The sequence below is a fragment of the Herpailurus yagouaroundi genome, unplaced genomic scaffold (genome assembly GCF_014898765.1).
Source record: "Herpailurus yagouaroundi ecotype Mexico unplaced genomic scaffold, PumYag 201, whole genome shotgun sequence".
Lineage (NCBI taxonomy): Eukaryota > Metazoa > Chordata > Mammalia > Carnivora > Felidae > Herpailurus > Herpailurus yagouaroundi.
In genome coordinates, this window is record NW_024412432.1 from 2,291,794 (window position 1) to 2,316,832 (window position 25,039).

The 25,039-nt window shown below is 37.6% G+C and overlaps 1 protein-coding gene across 5 annotated transcripts in view; it reads left to right on the plus strand.

Annotated features, from left to right (window-relative positions):
* Positions 1-25,039, plus strand: part of FANCC (FA complementation group C) — a 280,802-nt gene that overhangs the window by 114,320 nt on the left and 141,443 nt on the right. For all 5 annotated transcript variants that reach the window (XM_040450237.1, XM_040450236.1, XM_040450240.1 and 2 more), the window contains 3 exons: positions 3,984-4,226; positions 5,830-5,914; positions 11,318-11,412. In XM_040450237.1, coding sequence (XP_040306171.1) covers positions 4,062-4,226; positions 5,830-5,914; positions 11,318-11,412 — 345 coding nt within the window. In that variant the 5' untranslated portion in view covers positions 3,984-4,061. The remainder of the gene's footprint in view (positions 1-3,983; positions 4,227-5,829; positions 5,915-11,317; positions 11,413-25,039) is intronic.

Below are 25,039 nucleotides of genomic sequence, written 5' to 3' on the forward strand. Positions count from 1 at the left end.
ATTCTAGGTGACTAGGGTGGTTTTAATTTGATCCAGTTGGGATCCATATCTGAAAGTGCAGTTTGAGCTGGAGTCACCATTTGAGTATGTTTATGATAGCCTAATATCGTTGACTAAGACTCACTGGTCCCTTGGTCGGAGAAGTGGGGTTTTCTGCAAACCACCAGACGTTGTTTTTTGATAATCCAGTGGCTTTCGCTTGGCTTCACTTTATACTAGAAGAGTATAATGAGGTAGTGGCCCTGATCATAGGCAATACCTCATTGATCTACATTACCTTCTTGTTCCATGGACTTCTGGTTTCCAATACCCTAATATGAACAGAAGTTTTCCTGCCATTTTCCATGATTTGGGCCAGTAACCAGTTCTAAATTCTCCGTCTTTCTTCAAAGTTTTGTTGCCTGCAGCCCGCTATCTGGTTTGTATTAGATACTGTATCAGTATATATTTGACGATATTAGTTTGTGAGTTTTTTTTTAAATCACAGAAGTCAATGGTGGTTAATTTAAGAAAAAATAAAAAAAGGATTTTGTGGCAAGCCCCTGGGTAATGGACAGAATTAAAGACAGAGCTGAAGGGTGCCTGGCTGGTTCAGTTGGTGGAGCAGGTGACTCTTGATCTCGGGGTCATGAGTTGGAGCCCCCTGTTGGGTGTAGAGATTACTTAAAAATAAAATCTCAAAAAAAAAAAAAAAAAAGAGAGAGCTTAAAACTATACCTTGTTAAGAACGTGATGTAGGGTAGCCTTAGGGATCTAGACTAAGAGAGTCTTTGGAATGACTTAGTTCCATCCTTATGTCCATATATTCAAGACTCAGATTCCCAGCACAGAGTCTGGTTTGCCTAACTTGAATCACTGCCTCACCTCTTAGCTGATGCCACAACGTGCCTTGATTAATAGACTCACCAAGACTTGTAGAAGGGAGGAGAGGTTCTTTCCTCAAGGGAAAGAAGGAGGAGGAATACGCAACCAGCCAATCAACAGATGCCCCATTCCAGAGTGTTCAGATTAGGTCAGCAGCAGTAGGGTTGTCATTGGCCTTTGGGGGAAGACCATTTCTCTTCGTGAGCTGCTGTCCCAGAGTATTGCAGTATGTTCAGCATCCCTGGCTTCTGGGCACTAAATGTCAGCAGCACCCCCACTGCTAGCCTTCACAATCAGGGCACCACTTGTTTCCCAGCTATCACCATCTCCCCCTAGACATGCTGTGGAACAGCCCATCAGGACCACTGCACTACATGATCCCTAAAACTGTTTGCATTTAAAACAACCAGATGCATCCCCATTGCTAGGCAAAATGTTGTTTGTAATTTGGCTATAATAAAATAATGTTTCCTGTCACCTCTACCAAAAAGGTCTTCAGTTTAGTGTCCCCAAATATCTAAACAGACCTGCATCTAGAACTGTATGAAATATATAAGAAATTCATTAATTTGTTTCTTCAGTTTATTTCTTTGATTAAGGGCACAGACTTTAGAGCCAGATTCTCTGAATTCAAATCCCACAACCTGTAATTCTGCTATTTACTAGCAGTTACTTCCTTTGGGCTTTTACATAATCTTACTTTGAGCAATTACATAATCTCTCTGTGCCTCTGTAAAATGAGGACAATAATAGTACCCATTTTATAGGGTTGCTATGAGGATTAACATAGCTAATGTGCATAAAGCATTTAATATATTGTCAAGAGCATAGTAAGTATATGTATGTATAAGCTATTGCTATATTTATAAAATGGGATATTAGTAATTAAGTTTCCCATAGATATGCCTTTAAATTTTTTTTCTGGGGAAGTTATCTTTTAAAAAGTTAATTGCTCTATCTGGAAAAGCATTTTGTTATTTTGTTACAGCAGTTTAGAACTATACTTTGAAAAATATTCGTGAATTATTCATTTCTTTACTCAGTATTTATTGTTTGCCAGGCATGTGTTAAATCTTTTTTTTTTTTTGTAAGTTTTTTTATTTTGAGGGTGGGGGGGGGGTGAGGGAGAGAAGGGAGAGAAGAGGGAGAAGGGAGAGAAGATCCCAATCAAGCTCCGAGCTGGATGTGAGGCTTGAACTCATGAACTGTGAGATCATGACTAGAGCTGAAACTAAGAGTTGGACGCTTAATTGACTGAGCCACCCAGGTGCCCCAGGCCCGTGTTAAATTCTAAGAGACAGGGAATTTATATACTGGTGGAAGAAGCAGTAACTAAATGAGCAAATAAATGTCCAGGATAATTACTGATGTGATAAGAGCTGTGGAGGAATCAACAGAAAGCCCCGGAAACAGGGAAGGATTCCCTGTGTTGGTGGAACAAAGGAGAGGCCTGGACTGGACAGTGAGCAGCAGAGGAGAGGCAGCATGGGAAATGGGAGGGTGTGGGCCATGTTTTTGCAGGACTTTAGAGACTCCAACAAGGAGCTGGGGTCTTTTCTACAGGGAGTTGGGATTTCTTTCAAAGAGCTATTGAAGTTGGGGTGGGAAGGTTTTAAGCAGGAGCGTGCTGGGTCTGATTTCCTTTTGGGAAAGTTGGTTTTGTTGACTGTAGACAATAAATTACAGAGGGCCAGGTGGGACCAGGTAGGAGCCTCTAGGGAAGAAATGAATGGGGATGGAGATGGGGATGGGATGGGATAGGATAGGATGGCGGCAGTGGAGCTGGAAAGAAGTGGATGAAGCTGAGTGAGATCATGTATTTATTTTGGAGGTAGAATTGACAGGTGTTGATGGCTTAGATCAGGAAGTCAGTGAGAGAAAGGGAGGAATCAGGGAGAAGGCCTAGATTCATGGCTATTATGTGCCGTTTGTCACTATTGCTAAACCTTTTTTTTTTTTTTTTTTTTACCTCATGGTCCTTTATAAAACTAAATTTTTAGTACCATTTAGTACAATTTTTAGTACCTGGTCTCAAATTTTTTGCACTGCAACCAAATTTTATGATCTCTTTAAATTTTTTTGCTTTCTTATTTAATAATGAAACTCCCTTTGTTGATGTTTTTGGCACTTAATTGGGACCATTTTATCTGTTAATTACTGCTGCTGAGAATTTGAACTCACTCACCATTTGCAGAGCTGTCTTTTGAAATCAGATAACTGAGTATTACCCCTGCCCCTAGAAAGTAGGAGAACTTGCAAAAGCCTGCACCTGATGAGAAGCAGCCCTCCCTTCTCTGCCGGGTGTGGTTCTTCTAGGTGAGGACGGTGAGGAGCTGGGATGGTGGTGGGGCACCTGCGGTTTATTTACCTAGCTCTGCCTGAGGTGCCTGCTCACTTCACAACTCCACTCTTCTTTTTAACATGTACTTCCCATGTGGTAGGTCAAGTTTATGAGCTATTTTCTGTCATGTAGGACTAGTACACCTCCTCAATAATTGCAATTTTTCATATTTCACTAAAGCATTTCTTCTCGTGAAAGAATTGAGATCAAGCATAAACACTAGTCTTTAATGAAATAGATTGTTCAAATTGATCCATATGGAATGAATTATTTTACTCTTTTCTAAAAAATGAAGAGAAACTGGAAGAAATGTCAGTAATGCATAGAGATTTTCTTTAACACGTAAATGAGAAGCCAGAAATGCATATAAAACATGGGAACTTCAAAAACATTTTTTAGACATAGACTATTAACACACATGGATGTTTTTGATTTCCCATTACATTAAAATATCCAAATGAACTTCATGTTCAGAACATTTAAAAATAGCTCTATCTTGAAAAGAAGATATAAAGTATTATCAGCTGTGCTTTTTGTGCATAATTAGCATGTGTCTGTGAAAGTATAATGACTTCTAGTGTAATATTACTCTGATAAAAAATTCAGATGGTAAAAATTGGAGCTACAGCTGGGTGACACATTTTAAAATAATTCAAAGGTGACTCCATAAAATCACGCTATTTTAGTCCCTTGTACTCCCGCTTTCACTTGTCAGTAGAACATGAAGTCACCAATAAAAATCCCTTAAATAATGTTTCATTTTTCCCCTCTCTTATAGATTTGATGTGTGCCCACTGTTTCCTTCAGTGCTTGGCGGGCTGCTGTGAAGATACATCACCTTTTCCCTTTTTCCAAGATGGCTCAAGATTCAGTAGGCTTTTCTTCTGATTACCAATTTTGGATGCAGAAACTTTCATTGTGGGACCAGGCCTCCACTTTGGAAACCCAGAAAGACACCTGTCTTCATCTGCCTCGATTTCAGGAATTCCTGAGGCAGATGTATGAAGTCTTGAAAGAGATGGTAGGTAGTAGACCAAAATAATGAATCTCTACTACATTTCACCAAGCTTGAATGTTATCTAGGGTCAGGAACTTGTGGTATTGACCTGATGGATTAGAAAGACAAATTACCTGTAAGTGATATGGACGGGATGGTTTCCTTATCTCTGATTTCTTATGATTTCAGTCTTTTCTTCTTGATTGATTACATTGATTACATGATTACATTGTCACATGAGACTTCCTGATCAGTAAAGTTTTGTTTTTTTTTTTTTAAAAACAAGACTGTGACAATCGTTGTCAGGTAAGAATTGGGATTCTTTTAAAGACCTTTGCATCTATTAAATATTGAAAAGTTTTCTGAAATGCTTCTTTATTGTTGTTCTTTAATGCTGTCCTAGATAAGGTTCTACTAAGAGGTAATAGGTATTAAGATCTCTTCTTATGAATATTTTAAGTGGTCTTTTCTGGTGAATATTAAGATTTTGAGTATCTTCACTATTGTTGTATAATGTATTGTTCAAAATTTGATATATTTTCATTTTGACATGATTTCTTATTTTTACTTCAGTGGATATTTTTATGAATTAACCTGCTTTCATATTATGAAAATATTATTTGTTTTACACCTACTTTGTAATTTCAAAATGAGAAGCAAAATTGTCATTTAATGTAAGTGTTCTTGTGTTACGTTTTTCTTTTAATCTAAGAAGCAAGTCAGAAATTTGAAGAATTATTCATGTTGATGATATGAGTTCATATGTCTTTAGCAACTAGAAGGAAAGATATGGTCTGTGTGATCAACCAAAACTAACTTTTAAAATTGTTTCTCTATAATTCGACTTCTGCAGCTTGGCTTTATATTGGTCCCAGAAAGTCTAGGGCTGGCCTTGATGCTAAGACAAATGTGAAGAATTTATTGGTACAGCAGCTTACATTTCAGCTTATGTACATGTTACCTCATTTAGGTCTTATTTTTGAACTTTCTTGAGAGGTAAAGAAGTGGGGAGAGGGCCAGTTGTATAACAGCATGTACATTTTTTAATCTTAAGCTGTTTTCTATTTGGTTGATCTTTTTCATCTCAGGTTTTAGGTTGTTGTAGATTAAGTATGATGTCATTAAGCATGTAGCAACTGAAATAGTAATGAACAGAGATATATATCTTTATGCTTGGGCTGCTTTTATTTCTTTTTACAAGTTCCAGAGTTCTTGTCCTCCCAAACCTTCTTTGAAATAGCCCTAGTGAAGCTGAGTTAGGAATCTCTCTTATGTTAGAGTGAAAAACCAGGTTGAAAACATGGGATCATAGAACTATTAATTGCTCACAATATTTTGTTCACTGTTATGCAATCTTTGTTATTTTTAAACAAATTGACCTTTCCTAAGTATGAGTAAAATAAAGTTAATTTGTATCAAGATTTTACATAAATGTGCTGTACATTTTAGTTTTGGTGATGTGGTTTAAGGATGAAATAAGATGGTTACTTGTTAAATTTTATTTGAATCTCCTACTTTTCCGAAATACATACTAAACATTCAAACTCCCTCAACCTGTAGTGTCAGTTCAACCTTTCTAAGTTGCATATTGTCTTTTTATTGACCAAAATGTAACTTTCTTTTACAGGATTCAAATATGATCATTGAAAGATTTCCCACAATAGGTCAACTGTTGGCAAAAACTTGTTGGAATCCTTTTATTTTAGCATTTGGTAAGAATCCAAAGCCTGTTCTCTCAAAATATAAACTTCTAATGATAATTTTAATCTTTGCATTGTTTAACAAAATACAGAGTTTCAAATTATAAATTTTCTCCTATTTTTTATGAAACAGCTATTCAAATGTATTCATTGTTCCATTAGAAAGATAGCATCCTTTTCTTGTCCATATATGTTTGGATAGATAATCACACACACACACACACACACAGATCTGTAAGAAAATAGGACTCCTTATATTATAGAGTAGACTCTTAGAGATGATTATCATAACTTCATTTTTAATTCAGTATAAAATGGTTATAATAATGAAATAATTTCTTGTTTCACAATTTCACATTAACTTGCACACTACTGTTTTCCATGTGTAAAGTCATTCTTTAGTATCTGAATCCTCCTATGGCCCTGACATTATTTAGGGGTAACATTTTGGTTTTACCTACGGTGAAGAGGAACCTGGGGACACATTGGGGGAGGTGTTCTTTCCCTGACCTCCTGTCTACCTGTCCAGCCTCATTTCCTATATAATCCTCTGCAACCACACCACACACATGGTAGCCAGGTCAAGTTACTAACAGTGCCTTGAAAGCACATGATATCAGGGCCTGCAACATGTGATTCCTTTGTTTGGAGCTCTGTTCTCATCTCCTGTCCTCTTAAACTTTCTTTGAAATAGTTTTGCTTGGGGCTGCTTTAGGAGCTTCTTTAAGTCTCTTCGTAGCTGATAGCATCCCCCTTAACCATAAAACTTACTATACTGTTTTGTAATTATTGGTTTGCCTGTCTGATGTCCTGGAAGACTGAATGCCTCTCAAGAGCAGGAACTGTGGTTTTAGTTCTTTTTGTCATCCTAGGGCCTAGAATAGGGTGGAGGAGGCACATCTGAAGGTGTACAGTTGAGGTTTATTGCCTTGACTTGGCTAGTTTAATATTTACTTTTCATATTGTTTAAAGTCAAAGACTAATTGCATAATATAATGAGATGAGAATAAAAAAACACAGTATTACCCTATGATATTATAAAGAATTGTACAATTTCTCTTTCCTAGCCTATCATAAATAATTACAAGAAACATGAACTCAGGGGGGAAGAGACAGGGCTGCATTAGGTCCCGGGAGCATACATACATGGATGCATTACACAGACAAACTCACTCACTCTGTCCCAACCCTCATCTGTCCCTCTTCCTCTCCACTTAGTCCTCTTGCTTCCCTTCCCCTTTGAGTGGACTCTTCCTCCCCTACCCTTCCCCGGCTTGTTGAAGTTCTTGATCTAATATGGCCAAGTCATCACTGTATTTGCCCACCAGGGCCATACCTACCTGCCCTAAGTTCATATATTTTAACTAGGCCAGTGTTTCTCAAATATCCTTGACCAGAAATACATTTTCTGTACATGTATACATGTATATACGCATACATACATACACACAGACGTGTATACACACACACATTTCATGAAAGGATGCTTGTTTTGATTTTGTGTAGCCACGTTCACTATACTATTTTAAAAATAGTTTTCATGACCCCAAATTATTTTTACAACCCCCCGGAGGGGTCATGACCAAAAATGTGAAAAACACTGAGCTAGACCAATGATACTAATGGCAGGAGAAAGGAAAAGAAGTTGTTGACTTTCCTCCACTTTATATGGTGAATGTAGAATACAACTCTAATTCAGAAATGTTAAGATGTGGGAAAGTTTGTGCTATATAATAAAGAAGTGGAATGAGAGGCATTGCTGATGTTGTGCTAGGCACTGTTCTCTGTGGATTGCAGAGTGGATCTGAGTCCTTGATAGTTTTGTGTATTTATTTTGAGACAGAGTGTGAGGTGGGGAGGGGCAGAGAGAGACAGACAGACAGACAGACACAGAGAATTCCAAGCAGGCTCTGCAGAGTCAGCGCAGAGCTGAATGTGGCTCTCGAACTCAGGAAACCATGGGATCATGACCTGAACCGAAATCAAGAGTCAGACGCTTAACCGACTGAGCCACCCAGGTGCCCCGAGTCCTTGATAGTTTTGCAGGATAGGCAATTATGGGTTAGAGTAAGTAAATCATACCCCATAATGTAAAACTGATAAAAGCCAGGATCCCACCCCTCTAAAGCCTGCATTGTTGTGATGATCTGGCCTGTGGATCACACCATTGTGGTTGAAGTAGTCTAGTTCTGGCTTTAACACTAGCCAGCCTCACATGAAGTATATATTCACTGGGCAGATATTTGCTAAGCTTTTTTTTTTTTTTTGTTCCCCAATATGCCAGGCCTAGGAAAACATGGCTCATAATTTCTGCCCACTGGAAGCATCCAGTCAGAAAAGAGACCTCAGCGAATCAGCCTGACTCAGGCATGGCTTGTGTTGTGGAGCCATGAACAAAGAGCTAAAAGAAAAAGGAGTTTGAGTTGGGGCCAACTCTTAGGGGACAGTAAATGAGATGGGATTTTTCTGAGACAAGCTGCCAGACTCGCTAGGTTTCAGATTCCTTATTTGTAAAAGTGGGAGGCTAGACTGATTTATCCCTATGGCCTTGAACTTGTAAGTGTCTGTGGTCTTTCCTTAGCACCTATCCTCATTACATTGGGCCCCTCTGACAACCAGAAACAAATTCTCCATCTCTTTTTGTTTCAAAGCTCGTGTTACGTTTTGAACTTTGAGCTTCCTGTTTGAGGTGTGCCTTTGGTTCTGAGCTTAGTGGAGACTGACAGGCAACAGAACTCCATGATGAATCAAGTCTTGCCTATGTTGCTACTTTTGTTTTGCTAGTTGGACATTGTCCAGGAAAGGATCTTTTCTTATGGTTTTAAATTTTATCAAAATCACTTTTTAAATACAGGAAATGTGACAGTTTCTATCAAAGAAAGAAGGAAACCTCTGGTAATGTTAAATGAGAATTGGATCAGAGATAAAGACAATAAGGAAGGAGGAAATTTGGAAATATAAAGACACCACAAAGAGACCAGAAAAAACGTAATAGAAAGGGAGGGTACACCTTTTATTCAGGGTTGTTCTCTGCATAAAATTACAGATTTCACCTTCTTGGAATTCTGGCCGGTCGTTTCTAGTCCTGCCCTCACGATTAAGCATGTGACAGTTGTAACCTCACTATTTGCTATTTATTGCTATATAACAATTTGCACCCAAGCTTGGCAGCTTAAAATAATAAATATTTATGGTCTTAAAAATGCTGCCTTCACACTTTTAAATTACAGATATAAAGTTTACAGAATTAATTTAGCTTTTCATTTGGAATTTTAATTCAAGATATCAAAAAATAGGGGCGCCTGGGTGGCTCAGTCGGGATAAGCATCCAACTCTCTGTTTTGGCTCAGGTCATGATCAGGTCACGGTTTTGTGAGGTCAAGCCCTGCATGGGCTCTGTGCTGAGAGCATGGAGCCTACGTGGGATTCTCTCTCTGCCCCTCCCCCACTCATGCTGTCTCTGTCTGTCTCAAAATAAATAAACTTAAGTAAAATAAAATATTAGGTGGCAAATGTATGTTGGTATATTGTTTTCCCTTCCACTCATTTTTAGAATCCAAATTTGTACGAAGATCTGCTGTCAGTGACTGCTTGCGTGATGAATCCCAGGCATTTTCCCATCTCATTTAACTGCCCTGCAGGATGTCCACTCTGGATCTAGGGGAGGAGCCTGACAGATGCCTTCTCCCCTGTAGTGAGTGTTGGAGGCGCTCAGGAATAGCAAGTGATGGCTTGCACCTACCTGTAAATACCTAAAGCAAAGTAAACTCATTAGCAGTACATTTCAATGAATTTCAGTACTTTGAGCAAAGTAAGACACCTCCTAAAGATTGGGTGAACATTTCTCTGGCTGCTCTCTCTCTTTCTTTTTTGTTTTTGTGTTTTTTTGAGAGAAAAATTAAAAAATGATACATTTGTTGAACTAAATGTGCAGACTCACTCAACACCTAGGGAAAACTTCCATTTTTAGATTCTATTAGATTTAAGGTCCATAAAATAACATTTTCTTTCTTTGTCTTCTCCTTCTCCTCTCCCTCCTCCTCCTCCTCTCTTAGAGGTGAGTGTCTACTTTTTGGAAATGCTCCCCATTGGGTTGCATTTTTTCTAACAGGGGAAGCCTTATGTAGTAAGCATATCATGGGATCTGCCCAATACCCTGTGACATGAAGATAATTAGAATTTATTCTAATATTTAAAGCATTGGAAGTACAACAGTCACAGTTTTAATCAGTGACATTGGTTCAACCTCAAGAATCCTAGGACCTTCAAAAGTTAAATTACATGATTTGTGAGATAAACTTAAAATAGGCAAGCCGGTGATGTATTTGAGCTAATAAAAACTAGGAAAAAGAAAAATGAATGTCCCTCAGAATAATGCCTGATAAAGTTTGTTCAGAGGTATTACCAGGAGAGCACAAACTTATGATGTTTATGGCGAAAAAAATGGGTTTAAAAATAACTATTAGTGTCCTTTGGTGTGTGGTTGAAAGTGCAGAGGTAGCTTGCTGTAGTTTGTATTTTCCTTATTTCTTGTTAATGTAACCCTTAGAAATGCTGTGTTTATGAGATTGCAGAAGGTAAGAAGGTCAAGGGCAGCAGGTGATTCTGCAGCGGATTGAGTCCAGGTGCTTGGTTTCCTCAGCTTCTTCTACTCAATGGCTGTCCGATAAAGGCCATAGTTTCTTGGCTCTAGTTTAGGTACTGACATCTTCCATTTGAGGCATCATTCTTGCTTCCCAGTTGTGTTGTGAAATCTCCAATTGGAATGGACTCAGTTACCGAAAGAGGAAAAAGAAAATGGCTCACTGAGTAGATATTCTTGCCAAGTATAAGATTTCCAAGTTCAGTGTTTTCAATACATATTTGGTAAAGTTTTCAATTTTAGAGTAAAGAATGAGGAACATGTAAGAGGCTTCTATTTTATCCAAGCCATTTAGTGCTAAACAGAATATATTTTAAAATGATCATTTTGTTAAGTTTTTTTCTAACAAGTGAGGGTATTTTGGGAAATTAGAAAATTAAAAGAGTAAGACAGAAATGTAGACTACTATCTGTAACAGTTGTATTGCCTTAAAAAGGTTGAAATTACTAATGGTTTGAAATATGCTTTGAAAGAAATGATCTTGAGAAAAGCCCAGTTCTTTTAGTTATTTCCATCATTCTTTTCTGGCTTTATCAGAAAGGGATTGACCACACAAGGGCTAAGCATAAGTGATACCAAAACCACAAGAATAAAAAACCCCTGCAAAGTAAAGTTTCACACATGGTCCTGGATGCTTGTTCAGTAACTTTAGTAGTTTGATATTTTCATAAAATATGATAAATATATTTCCTTTAGTATAATGTTTAAAATTTTTTTATACTGATTATCTTTTTGTATTTGCTAAAACCTAATTTTAGTTTTCCTTTTTGCAGATGAAAGCCAAAAAATTCTATTATGGTGCTTATGTTGTCTGATTAATAAAGAACCACAGAATTCTGAAGAACTGAAACTGAACTCCTGGACACGGGTAAGAGTAGATCTTGTCCTGCACTGCTTTGCATTAAATTGATTGTTTAAATGTGCTGCTTTAGTAGTGCAGTTCTGTGACATTTTAGAAAATTTTTCAAATACAGGCTTTACTGTCCCATTATCTTGCTGGGTGTTATTCAAGAGATTTCATTTTTGCTTGATTGTTAATTCCAGAAGATAGTGGACTTTAAGGTGAACTTTCCCTTGCCTGGAAGACCTAACTAATGTGTGATTTTGTAAAGTTACTTTCAGGTAATTAAAAGAATGTTCTCTCTTTCCTTTAAGCAACTGGTATACTTCAAAAATTGTTTTTCCCTACTAACCTAGTTTATTTATTTATTTATTTATTTATTTTTTCTACTAACCTAGTTTAAATACTTACATAATTTCTAAGTACTTCTCTGCGTCTCTTGGAATCTAATCTGTAGTAAAACAAAAATTCAGAAAATTCAGTTGCTGCCTTTATTTTATGTCCTGAAGTTGGTATCCAGGCTAGGGTGCTCAGACTAGCACCTGGTGCTTGTTGGCTACCACTCCTTACACCTTCAAATCGGTCAGTCAAATGTGCTAGTGCATTTAGCTGACAGCTTCCTGCACCCCCCTGTCTGTTTCTGCTGTCTCTTGAAGGGCAGGCACAAGTTGGCGAATGTTGTAGGGCTGGGCTGTGGCTGCCCTCACCACTAGCAAGTTGCCTGATTTTTTTCTCATGCCCCCCACTGTCCTGCTGTAACAACCCTAAGGACTTGCTGATGCCTGTCAGACTCCACTTAGTATGCATATGGTTCAGATTAGCTGCTTAGTATTATGAAATCACCCACCCAGGTGCATATGGTTTTGTCTATCAGTCTGACTGGTGATATCATTCCATTCACTGCTTTTTACTATTCCTTTGTTTTATACAAAATTGCCGACTGAGCTGACAAAGACAGTGTTTGTATTTTACTGTTAGATTGAAAGAAGAATTGAAGGGACAGTAGAAGTGAAAAGGTTTGGATCAGGGAAGGAAAGGGTGCAGACTTTAACTGGAAGGTAAGTTACTGTAAAGAACTGAAGAAAGGTGATTTAAGTAGAATTAGGGAAGAAAAGCTATGAAAAACAAGGCTGTATCAACAGAATAATGTATTTAGTCTTTAATCTTTTTAATTGTTGCTTTTATAGTTGATGTTTCAATGATTATTTAGAATATATGTTTGTATTCGCTAGCTTATGAAGTTCTGAAATAGGCCATCTAATAAAGTGTTTTTAGGGTGATCGGACTAACTTTCTTCATTTAAACTCATGACTTTATTAGCCTATTTTAAAATTTTTACCGTATATTTTATGCTGTGGATTTCCTTTAATACTGCATCCATTTATCAATAGGTACATATCAAAGTATAGCAGAGGAAGGTTAAATGAGACTTAATTCCTGCTGCATCAGGGAATTCATAGACTGGTAACCAGAGTTATAGATAGGTGTGATGGTGACACAGAGGACACTTGCTCAGACTTGGGGGTTTGGAGATGTGTCCTGCAGGAGGTAATATATCAACTGAATTTTGAAGGATGACTAGGAGAGCAGGAATAGAGCTTTAGGAAAGGATATTCTTGTCAGCAGAAAGAGCACGCACAAAGATGGTGGCAAGAAAGCCAATGTCATATTCAGGGAACTACAGGTACTTAGATGTGCTTGAGCTTGGGATTTTGTAAGGCTGGTGATGAAGCATGAAACCTTATGTATAATAATAAGTTTTTCTTTTATTTTGAGTCAGTGGGGAAACCAAAGTATTTTAAACAGAGAAATCATCTGGCCAGGTGTGAATTTTAGAAGCTTAACAGCAAAGGGAAGTTGATTTGGAAGGAGCAGGGATAGCATTTTGGAAGCTATAGTAGTGACCAAGTGAGAAATCATGCAGCCCTGAATGAAATGGAGAAGAGGGGCCAGATTTATAATATGAATGAGGTAAATATTCAAAAGGTGTAATGGCAGGCTAAGTGCAGATCGCTTAAGTGTAGGTGGAGTCGAGCATGCCCTTCTCAGGAGAAGAGCTGATTTATACTTAGAGGGTTGACAGTCTTCAGGGTATGGGAACAGTGGAGCCTTGGGTGAGGGTGAGGTTGCCCAGGACAGTGGGAAAGGGAAAAGGCCTGGGACAACCCTGGGAGACACTGGCATTCAGGGAGTGAGTGGAAGAATAAGCTACCCTGTAGGTTAAAAACAGGGAGTCAAAGAAGTAGAGGAGAGAAGCAGCAGTGTTTTGAGAAGGAATGAGTGGTCATTCATATCTGATGCTATGGTGCAGCAATGTCCAATGCAAATAAAATACATACTACATGGATAATTTAAATTTTCCAGTAGCTGCTTTAAGAAACAAAAAGAAATAAATGAAATTAATTTTAATAATATTTTATGCAACTCAGTATTTCCAAAATACTATCATTTCAACATATAATCTATAAAAATTATTAACGAGATTATTTTATAATCTTTTTGCACTAAGTCATGGAAATCCAGTCATGGAAATCCATGTGTTACACTTACATTTTACATCTACATGTTACATCCTAATTTTCACTGGAAGTTTTTTTAATGTTTGTTTATTTATTTTGCAAGAGACAGTGTACCAGTATGAGTACTGGTACTCAGGAGGGAGAGGCAGAGAGAGAGAGGGAGAGAGAGAATCCCATGCAGGCTCTGAGCTCTCAGCACAGAGCCCAACACGGGGCTCGATCCCACCACTGTGAGATCATGACCTGAGCTGAAATCAAGAGTTGGACACTTAACCTACTGAGCCACCAGGTGCCCCTCCCTGGAAATTCTTGATCTGTATTTCAGTTTCACAAAATTTACAGTTGAAAGAGTAGGTTCATATACCCAAATTGTTACAGAGAAACTTATGACTGAACCAAGTGTCAGTTTTTAAAGTTAAATTTAATTAAAATTTTAAAAATTAAAAACTTCCTTCCTTCCTCGTACTCACTACATTTGAAGTGTTCAGTAGCTACGTGTGGCTAGTGGTCACTGTATTGGACAGGGCAGCTTAGAGCATAAAGCAAGGTAAGGATTGAAAAGCAGTGCTTGGATTTAGCCTCTAGGAGGAATGACCTGGGTGGGAATGGGTTGAGTGGGAGGTGCAAGGAAGTTGCCAGATTGCTATAGTTTGAGGAATGAAGGTAGTAAGGTAAGGAAGTGGAGATGATAAACTTTGGTTCCTTTTTGAAGAAACTTAGCCCTGAAGGAGGGAGATAGGAGGTGGTAGCCAGACCAGATCATACAGTTGACTTTATTGAAATTGAGAAGTCCTGAATATGCTTTACCCTGAAGAGAAAATGCTAGTAGGGAGGGGTCGAGGGCATATGAAATTGGGAAAACAGTTTCCCTCCTCAATGTATTAGGCATGCCTGTAATATTACCTGATAAAAACATGTATAAGAATAATGCTGTTTAACTTTTAACAGTCTAAAGCTAATTACATATACCTATCACAAATCAGTACCCACACAGTTGTATATTTTTTGGCCATAATTGCAGTAAGACAGAAGATGTTTGTTGGTTTATGAATCAGTTGTACTTGTCTTGGATATACATTTATCTTAGAAGTGACATTTTCTTCCTAAAAGTTTTAGAAGGACATATTATACATTAAGTATATGTAACTTGTCATCCAATATCCTTCTGAAAATTATACAAGTCATATATATTTTTTGATTTTCTATACCTTTATTTGCTTTCTTTTTTTTAATATGAAATTTATTGTCAAATTGGTTTCCATACAACATCCAGTGCTCCTCCCAACAGGTGCCCTCCTCAATGCCCATCACCCACCCCCCACTCCCCATCAACCCTCAGTTAATTCTCAGTTTTTAAGTCATATTTTAATAATATTTGTTAGTTCACTCAATGAGCATTTATCTCATGCCCGCTACATGTGCTAAGCAGTTCTAATTGTGGTAATAAAATCTTAGGTCATTCTGTATTCCTGGAGCATCACAAGTGTGATTGAAACAGCCTAAGTCAAAAAGTAAGAATTTCTTCCGTAAACTCTAAACTTTAGTAAAATTCAGATTATTAAATTTGAAAATGTTAGATTGAGTTGTATAGGTTGTATTTTTAGAGCAGAGATGAAATAAGGGGCGCCTGGCTGGCTTAGCTGGTAGAGCGTGTGACTCTTATCTTGGGGTTGTCCTTTCAAGCCCCATATTGTACTTACAACAATAAAATCTTAAAAAAAAAAAAAAAAAAGAACAGATGAAATTAAAATTACTTGCTGGCCATATGCTAGCATATGTTAACATGTTATGTTGGAAATACATTAATACAATGTGGGGTGTTTTTTTTTGAAGTTTTACTGGTAACCTCAAATGTACCATCAAATAACTACCTCAGTGGCTATTCTTAAAATTTAGAGATTTGTTGAAGTCACAGGACTCTTTTACATCTTTTCAGAATACTTGATTCTTGTAAAACTTAGTTTTACTGGTGAATCAATTGAACAGATATTTTTTGAGCACCTACTGTTTGTCAGGCACTATAACAGAAGCTGAGGATACAGTAGTGGATTTAAAGATAGTCTGTTCTGAGAGTTTATAACCCAAGGGGCAGATCTCCAGGCCTGCCACATTTAGGAGATACCTGTCCTTTCTGGGCAAGACCATACCTCTGTAATTTTTATTTTGAAGAGAAGAAAACAACAGAATACCAGGGGTAAGGTCAGTTAAAAGGGTTTTACTTTGTCTTTTTTCCCTTTCAAAATGTAATGCTAAGCAGTATCCAGATGCTACATGTATTGCTTTAGTCTTCTACTTCATCCCTCTTAAAAAAAAAAAAAAACAAAACCCACATAACTTTTAATTTTTTTTTTAACATTTATTTAGTTTTGAGAGACAGAGAAGGACAGAGCATGAGCAGGGGAGGGGCAGAAAAAGGGAGACACAGAATCTGAAGCAGGCTCCAGGCTCCAAGCTGTCAGCACAGAGCCCAGCGTGGGGCTCGAACTGATGAATGGGGAGATCATGACCCAGGCCGAAGTCGGACACTCAACCAACTGAGCCACCCAGGTGCCCCCACATAACTTTTGAATTTTGAAATCTAACACATGTGCAGCAAAGTGCATCAAGCATAAATGCCAAGCTTAAAAATCATTGCAGAATAAATACCTTTATAACTACCGCCTAGGTCAGGAAATAGAGCATTACCTGCCTCTAAGCTCCCTGCCCCCAGGTGCTCCTTCCTGCTTCTGTGCTCCTCTCTCCCCCTCTGGTGGTAACCACTAGTCTAGCTTTTATTTACATTGCTTTATGGTTTTACCACTTAATTATGGAGTTTGGCTTAAGATTTTAACTTGATATAAATGAAATAATATGTAATAATATTGTTCTGTGCTTAACTTACTTTGTTCAGTATGATGTTTGTAGGGTTCACCCATGATCTTGGATGTATTTGTCACTTGTTCATTTTCACTACTGTAGAGTATTCCATTTTATTAATGTACTATAGTGTGTTTATCCATTCTGCCTTTGATGGGAATTTGTTTCTGGTTGGGGAGAATTAGGAACAGAGTTGCTGTAATATTCTCTCCTGTATATCCAAGTTTCAAAGCATGTATTTTTTTTTAATGTTTATTTATTTTGGAGAGAGAGACACACACACAGAGAGCACAAGCCTGGGGGGGGGCGGGGGGGGAGCAGAGAGAGAAGGAGACACAGAATCTGAAGCAGGCTCCAGGCTCTGAGCTCTCAGCACAGAGCCTGATGCAGTGCTCAAACCCATGAACCGTGAGATCATGATCTGAGCCAAAGTCGGCGCTTACCCAAGTGAGCCACCCAGGTGCCCCTGTTTTTTGTTTTGTTTTTTAGAGAGAGAGAGAGAGAGAGAGAGAGCATGCACAAGCAGGGGGAGGGGCAGAGGGACAGGCAGAGAGAGAGAATCTTAAGCAGACTCCACACTCAACATGGAGCCCAATGTGGACTTTGATCTCACAACTGTGAGATTATGATCATGAGATCATGACCTGAGCTGAAATCAAGAGCCAGATGTTTAACCGACTGAGCCTCCTAGGCACCCCACAAAGCATGTATTTTATAAAAAACTACAGAGGAAAAGAAGAGCAGCTGGAGAAGGAAAGGATGTGTTTTGTACATAACTTCAAACAAATACTGGTGAACATGCCTTGCACATGCCCTGTTGTGTCAAAATAAAGAGCGTGCAAAAAAAAAATGGAATTGTAGGTTATTTAATATGTATGTCTTTAATTGTATTAGCTCATATATTATATGAATATGAATTAGATAGTGACTTAAATGCTGAAAATACATTTGAGAGTATAGGAGGGCAGGACTTGGTACTGATTGGTTGTTAAGGAATGGATAGAGGAGCAATTAAGGATAATGTTGAGATTTTAGGGGAGTAATAAATAACACTTCCATCTTCTGAGTTAGGAACTAGTTGAGATACATCAGAGTTAGGTAGTTGGTTATGAAACATTAGTCCCTTAACTCTTAAAACAGATTTAAGAATGTAGCTTATGTCTGTGGTTCAGTCGGGCCCATCTACCTATGGTAGCCAAGTCAGCTAGTCACAGCTAAGATGGACCACAATAGGGCAGCAGTAGACCAGAAAACATACTTTTTGCAGGTAAGGCAAGTTGGAAGGACAGAGTCGGGAGAGGAATGTGTGGTGCTGGGCATTTTTAGTTTCTTCTCCCAAATTGACCAACTAGTTCAGTTCTTTTGGGGAGAAGAGAGTGACAGGACTGAGAGATGATGTCATAGGTTGGGCTTTCTGGAAATCTGGCCCTGAGATGGAGAGTGCAGGGGGTGATAGCTGTGGAGGGGAAACCACATTGTGCAGAGGAAAAAAATCCAGCTATAGTGCAGTTCTCAGTGGAGACCTCTCCTGTGCCTACAGGGACAGAGATAGGAGACCCTTCAGAGCTTGCCTGCTTTTGGGACAGGAGGGCTGGGCCTTAATGCCTCTGCTTCCATCAATCATTTGAATGTGGCCATTGTGGGAAGGAGGTGTGACCTTGGGCAAGGCAGAGATGGCTAAGAATGATATGGATGTGATATCACAACATCCTTCGCAGATACCCAAACTGTTCCTAAAGCGTTTTGCACCTAAGGAGTGAGGTGGACATTCTTTCTTCTCTGGAAACATGAGGATGGGCAATTTGTTTCCCTCTAATCTAACAGAGAACTCCTAGGTTTTTGACTTGAACATCATGGTGGATGGTATGACCATTCACTGAGAAATACAAGGGAAAGATGTGGCAGAATCCCTAAAATAAGCCAACTAAGAATGCACAAGAGGGAGGAGGAGGAGATCTGGTAGCCCAGCAGCTGTTGCATATTCCTGTCCTGCACCATCTTCCAGGACCATGGCATGCAGAGACCCTGTTTTCTCTCTTGCCTTCCTCACTGTCATTTGGTTTGCCTTTACCTCTTGGGACTTACATAGTGCAGAGACTGTAATACAAATTGAGTCCTCTTCCTTTTCCTGTCTTATTCAATAGAACTGGCTGGGAACATGCAACTGAAAAAGGGAAAGCGTGGAAAATTTCTTTATAGCTTTGTAAGTGTGTTTTCCCCAAGGCTTTTGGAAACCACTGAACCTGTCAGCCATACTGTGTTAGGGCAGTGATATCTAGTAGTAGGTACTAGCAGCAGGTACTTCAGTAACTCCATGAAATAGCATCTGCCTTATTAAATATCATGTTCTTATTTAGTCTGATAAAGTTTCCTCAGCATTCCATGGTTTTGCAATATAAATATGGTATTTAGCATCTTGCAGCATTCTGGAAAATGTGCAAACCCTGCTATTGTTATTCCCAAGTATTTTACATCCATTCGATGTGATCAGCTGTTCATTCCACACACACACGAAGTTGAATTGTCAATGTTTATCTTTCTGTGTTTTAGGCAGTGGTAACTGTCTCCTGAATCATTAATGTGAAGACACTGAACTTCCTGGAATAAAAATTTGCTTCCTCTGAGAGGGCAAAATGAGATACCATTTGTGTTCTTGGCTAGGTTTTTCTTTCTCATTTCATTTAGGTGGATTTCTAATTCTAAATTGTAGCAGATTGTTTTTTAGTAAGTTGCTGCTGCTCAAATAGGCCAGATCAAGACATTTATTGCCAATTAGGAACAGGATGTTTGAGATGTTTGGTGATGTTCTCCGGATGACCTGTTTTATGTTTTCTGTTTATTTTGTTTTATTTTTGTTTTATGATCATGTTGGCTTTTCCATTAAACTATAACTTTAATTGACTTGGCTTGGTTAATAGAACATTGACCAGATCCCCTTCTGTAACTCCCAGCCTTCTCCCTATTACAACCCCCTAACCCAGTTCTCCTGTTGTGCCCCAACCTCAGTCTGGAGTAAAAGGGGAATTTTTAGGTCTGTGTGTTACAGGTGTAATATATGTTTCTAAGACATAGGCTCACTGTGTTTCAATCTAAATTTTCTGGATAGTGCTCCTTGGACTGTTTTGGGATAAATCCCTATGAAAAGTAAATTTAAACAGTAATGTCTATAGTAGAGTTATTTCTTAGTGAATAGCCACCATTGAGGGCCATGTGGATGTCTGCACTACATGTGGCGACATGATCTGTACATCTGTTTTGAAGTTCAGTTGTTTCCCAGACCACATGTGCATTTCTTTAGGAGGCTGACATCTATCCCTCCCAAGATCCAGGCATTGTAAGCTGGTAACTATAACTGGCTTACTCTCTTTGACCTAGAGATTGTTACACTTTATCTTAGTTTGACTGTTGTTCCTATCAGATCTGGTTCTGTTTAATATTGACAACATTGGAGTTTCTATAAATTAGCAGCATAGCAAAAGAACCAGGCATATTTAAATCCATAAATCTTGATTTCCAGGTATTTTAAAGGCTTTGTGGTTTAAGTAGTCCTTCACTCAATGGTAGACATAAGCAGTACTTATAAAAATGCTGGCTATCAGGCAGCTTTTGTAGCTCAACTGGAACTAAAAAATAACCTCACATGAGTCACTCTTTTAAGAATCAGGAAATCCAGATCTCTTCTGGCTCTGCTAGTGAAATATTACATAAATTATATACCTTGTTTCCATAGGAGAATACTACATGATTCTACTTACATGGGGGTATATCTAAAGTAGTCAAATGGATGGAAACAGAGTAGAACATGGGAGTTTCTAACGTAGTCAAATTCATGGAAACGGGATGGAGGAAAAGGGAAAAGGGATTTGCTTAATGGGTATAGAATTTAGTTTTGCAAGAAGAAAAGTTCTAGAGATCTGTTGCACAATAATGTGCATATACTTAACACTGTTGAACTACATATTTGAAAACGGTTAAGATGGTAAATTTCATGTTACGTGTTTTTTATCACAATTTAAAATTTTTTTAAGAAACTTTAATGGATAGTGTTACTGTTAATTGAGTGTTTAGTATGTGTTTTAGATGCATTATGTTACTAAATGTTCACAACTCCATGAAGACCGGTATCATTACCCTTTGTTATAGACAAGAGAGTTTAGATTTAGAGAAGTAACTTACTGGCTAATGAGTGGCAGACCATTTTGGAGCTAGGTCTGACTCTAAAGCCACTCAAAAAATATATTGCCGCCACCTAAACTTAAGCCAGCCTATCTCTAAGGCTTTTTAGCTCTGGAATCTATGATTCTATGATTCTGAGATGTCTTAGGGACCCTGCAGAGATCCTTCAAGTGAGAAAAAAGAAAGTTCAAATGTTTAGGTGTTCAAAAATCACCGTTTACCATTTATAGTGAACTAAAATTTCATGCTGGGTGGCTCAGTCAGTTAAGTGTCTGACTTCAGCTCAGGTCATGATCTCACAGTTTGTGAGTTCAAGCCCCATGTTGGGCTCTGTGCTGATAGCTTGGAGCCTGAAGCCAGCTTCTGATTCTGTGTCTCTCTCTCTCCCTCTCTCCCCATCCATCATTCGCGCTCTGTCTCTCTTAGAAATAAGTAAACATTAAAAAAAAATTTAAAAAAAATTCATGCTGGATTTAGTCTTTGGTACATCAGTAACACCAAATGCTGTTTATGAGAGGCCAAGTTGGTCTTCAAATGTTTGAATAGTTAAGGGGTTAATAGCGATTACTCATGTGGAAAGTAGAGACTGAGAAGAGCCTTTACTGTTTTGTTATATTTTTTTCTGCTTTTTGAGTTTTTAGTAACAAGTATAACTTCTGTTTTGGGTTGAATTGTGTTCCCCCCAAATTCATGTACATTCAAGTCTTAAATCTCAGAACCTTAGAATGTGATCTTTGTAAATAAGATCTTTGCAGGTGAATTGATTAGTTAAGATGAAGTCAGCTGAAGTAGGGTGGGCCCCTAATCCAGTGTGACTGGTGTCCTTATAAGAAGGGAAAATTTGGACACAGACATGCACAAAGGCAGAATGCCATGTGATATGAAAACAGAGATTGGGGTGCCAGCCAAGGAATGCCAAAAATTGTCAGGAAACTACCAACATTGATGTCACCTTGATCTCAGAACTCTAGCATCCAGAACTGTGAGACAATAAATTTCTGTGGTTTAAGCCACTCAGTTTGTGGTATTTTGTTACAGCAGCCCTAGCCAAGTAATACAAAATTTGACAAGTGAAAAAGAAAAAAAAGTTAGCCATGACTCCTGGGAGTTTATCCCAAACAGTATGCAAATTAAGAAAAGAAGTTTATACATGATGTTCATTTTAATAATTTTTATATTTGGAAAAAAATGAGAAGCAATGTACATGTCTAAAGATTAGTGGATAACTAAATTATAGCATATCTTTTGAAGAAATACTATGTTGTCATTTTGTATAGCCTAAGAAATAATGTGAAAAATGTGTATTGTAAAATTAAATGTTGGATGTCAAATTATTTATACAAAACAATAATAGCTGTGCAAAATATATATGCATTGACTAAGATTACAAGCAGAAATGAAAAAGCTTTGTAAGGATAGTGGGATATGGGTGGATTTTTCCTTTTAATATTTCTTTTAATTTGTTGCTTTTATTTCATTGAATTATGATAATGTATTATTATGGTTATAATATTATCTTAAAAATTGACATTGTGGCAAACTTTACATACAATAAAATGTATCCTTTTAAAGTATACAGTTTGGTAGTTTTTATAAATGTATATACATCCCTCTGACCACCACCACAATCAAGAAATAAAACATTTCTGTCATCACAAAAAATTCTCTATTGCCCATTTACAATCAATCACTCTTCAACCCTGGCCTTAGTCAATTACTGATCTTTTTTCTATCACCACAGATTTGCTTTTTTCCTATTATTTCATATAAACAGAGTAATACAGTATTTATTCTTTTGTCTGGCTTCTTTCATTCAGCATAATGTTTTTCAGATTTTTTCCATGTTGTAGTTTATCTGAGTAGTTGGTTCCTTTTTATTGTCTAGTATTCCCTCGTATCAGTACACCATTTTGTTTATCCATTTATGTGTTGATAGCAGTTTGGATTGTTTCTAATTTTTGGCTATTATGAATAAGGTGCTATGAACATACTTGTATAAGTGTTGCATAGTCATGTTTTAATTTCTCATGGATAAATGCTTAGGATTGGAATTGCTGGATTGTGTGTGATACACATATACATAATGGCATAAGAAACTGCCACATGGTTCACATTCTTTTTCCAGCACTGCATGAGAGTTCCAATAGCTCCACATATTCAACATACACTTAGTATATGTATACTTAATATACTCAGCAACACAGTATACTCAGTTTGTGTTTGTTTTAGTCATTGTCATGGTTGTATAGTGGTCTCCTTTTGTGCTTGTAATATGCATTTCCCTGATGACTTGATGTTAAAACATCTTTTCATGTGCACATGATTCTTTTGTGAAGCGTCTATTCAAATATTTTGCCTAAGAAAAAATTGCCTTAAGTGTAAGCATGCTTTAAAAAAATGTTTGTTTGTTTGTTTTGTTTGTTCAGAGACAATGAAACTCAAGCAGGCTCTACATTCAGTGTGGAGCCCAATGCGAGGCTCATCTCACAACCACAAGATCATGACCTGAGACGAAAAGAGTTGGTTGTTTAACTGACTGAGCCACCCAGGCACCTCAGCGTGCTTTTATTTATTTATTTTAATGTTTATTTTAATTTATTTTGAGAGAGAGAGAAAGAGTGAGAGAGAGAGAGTGCACCAGCATGGGGAGAGGCAGAGAAAGAGGAGGGAGAGAGAGAGAGAAAATCCCAAGCAGGCTGTGCACCATCAGCATGAAGACCGACTCAGGGCTTGATCCCACGAACCTGTAAGATCATGATCTGAACCGAAATCAAAGAGCTGGGGGCCCAAATGACTGAGCTTTTGAAAAAATATTTTAGATACTGTTTCTTTGTCAGATATATATATATATATATATATATATATATAGGCATATCTATGTGTGTATATATATATGTATAGACATATCTATGTGTATAAACATATACATATGTATATATATGTATAGACATATATATGTCTCATATATATATAGATATATACACGAGAGAAAGAGAATATTCACTTCATCTGTGGCTTGCCTTTTCATTTTCTTATTAATACACTACAAAGTCCATAAGTTTTAAATTTTGGTGAAATCTATATTTGTCTATTTTTTTTTATGAATCTTAACTTTTTGTGTCCTCAGAAATTTTAGCCTGTACTAAGTTTATAAAGATTTTTCTCTTGTTTTCTTCCAAAAGTTTTATAGTGTTAGCTTTTATTTATATTTAGATATATAATCTACTTTGAGTTAACTTAAAAAAATTTTTTTAATGTTTTATTTATTTTTTTTGAGAGAAACAGAGCATGAGCAAGGGAAAGGCAGAGAGAGAGTGAAACAGGATCTGAAGCAGGGTCCAGACTCTGAGCTGTCAGCATAGAGCCCAACGTGGGGCTCAAACTCATGAACTGTGAGATCATGACCTGAACTGAAGTTGTATGCTTAACCAACTGAGCCACCCAGGTGCCCCAAGTTAACTTTTTCATATGGATGTGAGGTAGGGGTAGAGATTTGTTTTCTAAATTGATATCTAGTTATTCCAGATGTATTTATTAACAATTTTTTCAAAAATGCTTCAGAAGATTCTGATTGGAATCTATAAATCAATTTGAGGAGAATTGACATCTTAATATTAAGTGTTTCAACAGAGGAGCATACTATAGCTGTCTATTTGTCTTTCTTTAATTTCTCTCATCAGTATTTTGTAGCTTATAGTATGTCTTTTTTAATTAAAAAAATGTATTATTATTTTCTAATTTCAGTGTAGTTAACATACAGTGTTCTATTAGTGTCAAGTGTACAATATAGTGATTCAACAATTATATGCATTACTCAGTGCTCATCATAAGTATATTCTTTTTTTTTTTTTAAGTGTTTATTTTGAGGGAAAAGGAGAGCCACCAGCATGGGGAGAGAGAGGGGAGAGAGAAGGGAGAGAGAATCCCAAGCAGGCCCATTGTCAGCATGGAGCCCAATGCAGGCTCGATCCCATGAACCTGTCAGATCGTGACCTGAGCCCAAATCAAGAGTCGGACACTTAACTGACTGAGCCACCTAGGTGGCTATATATATTTTCTATCTCTATCTCTATCTCTATCTCTATCTCTATCTCTATCTCTAT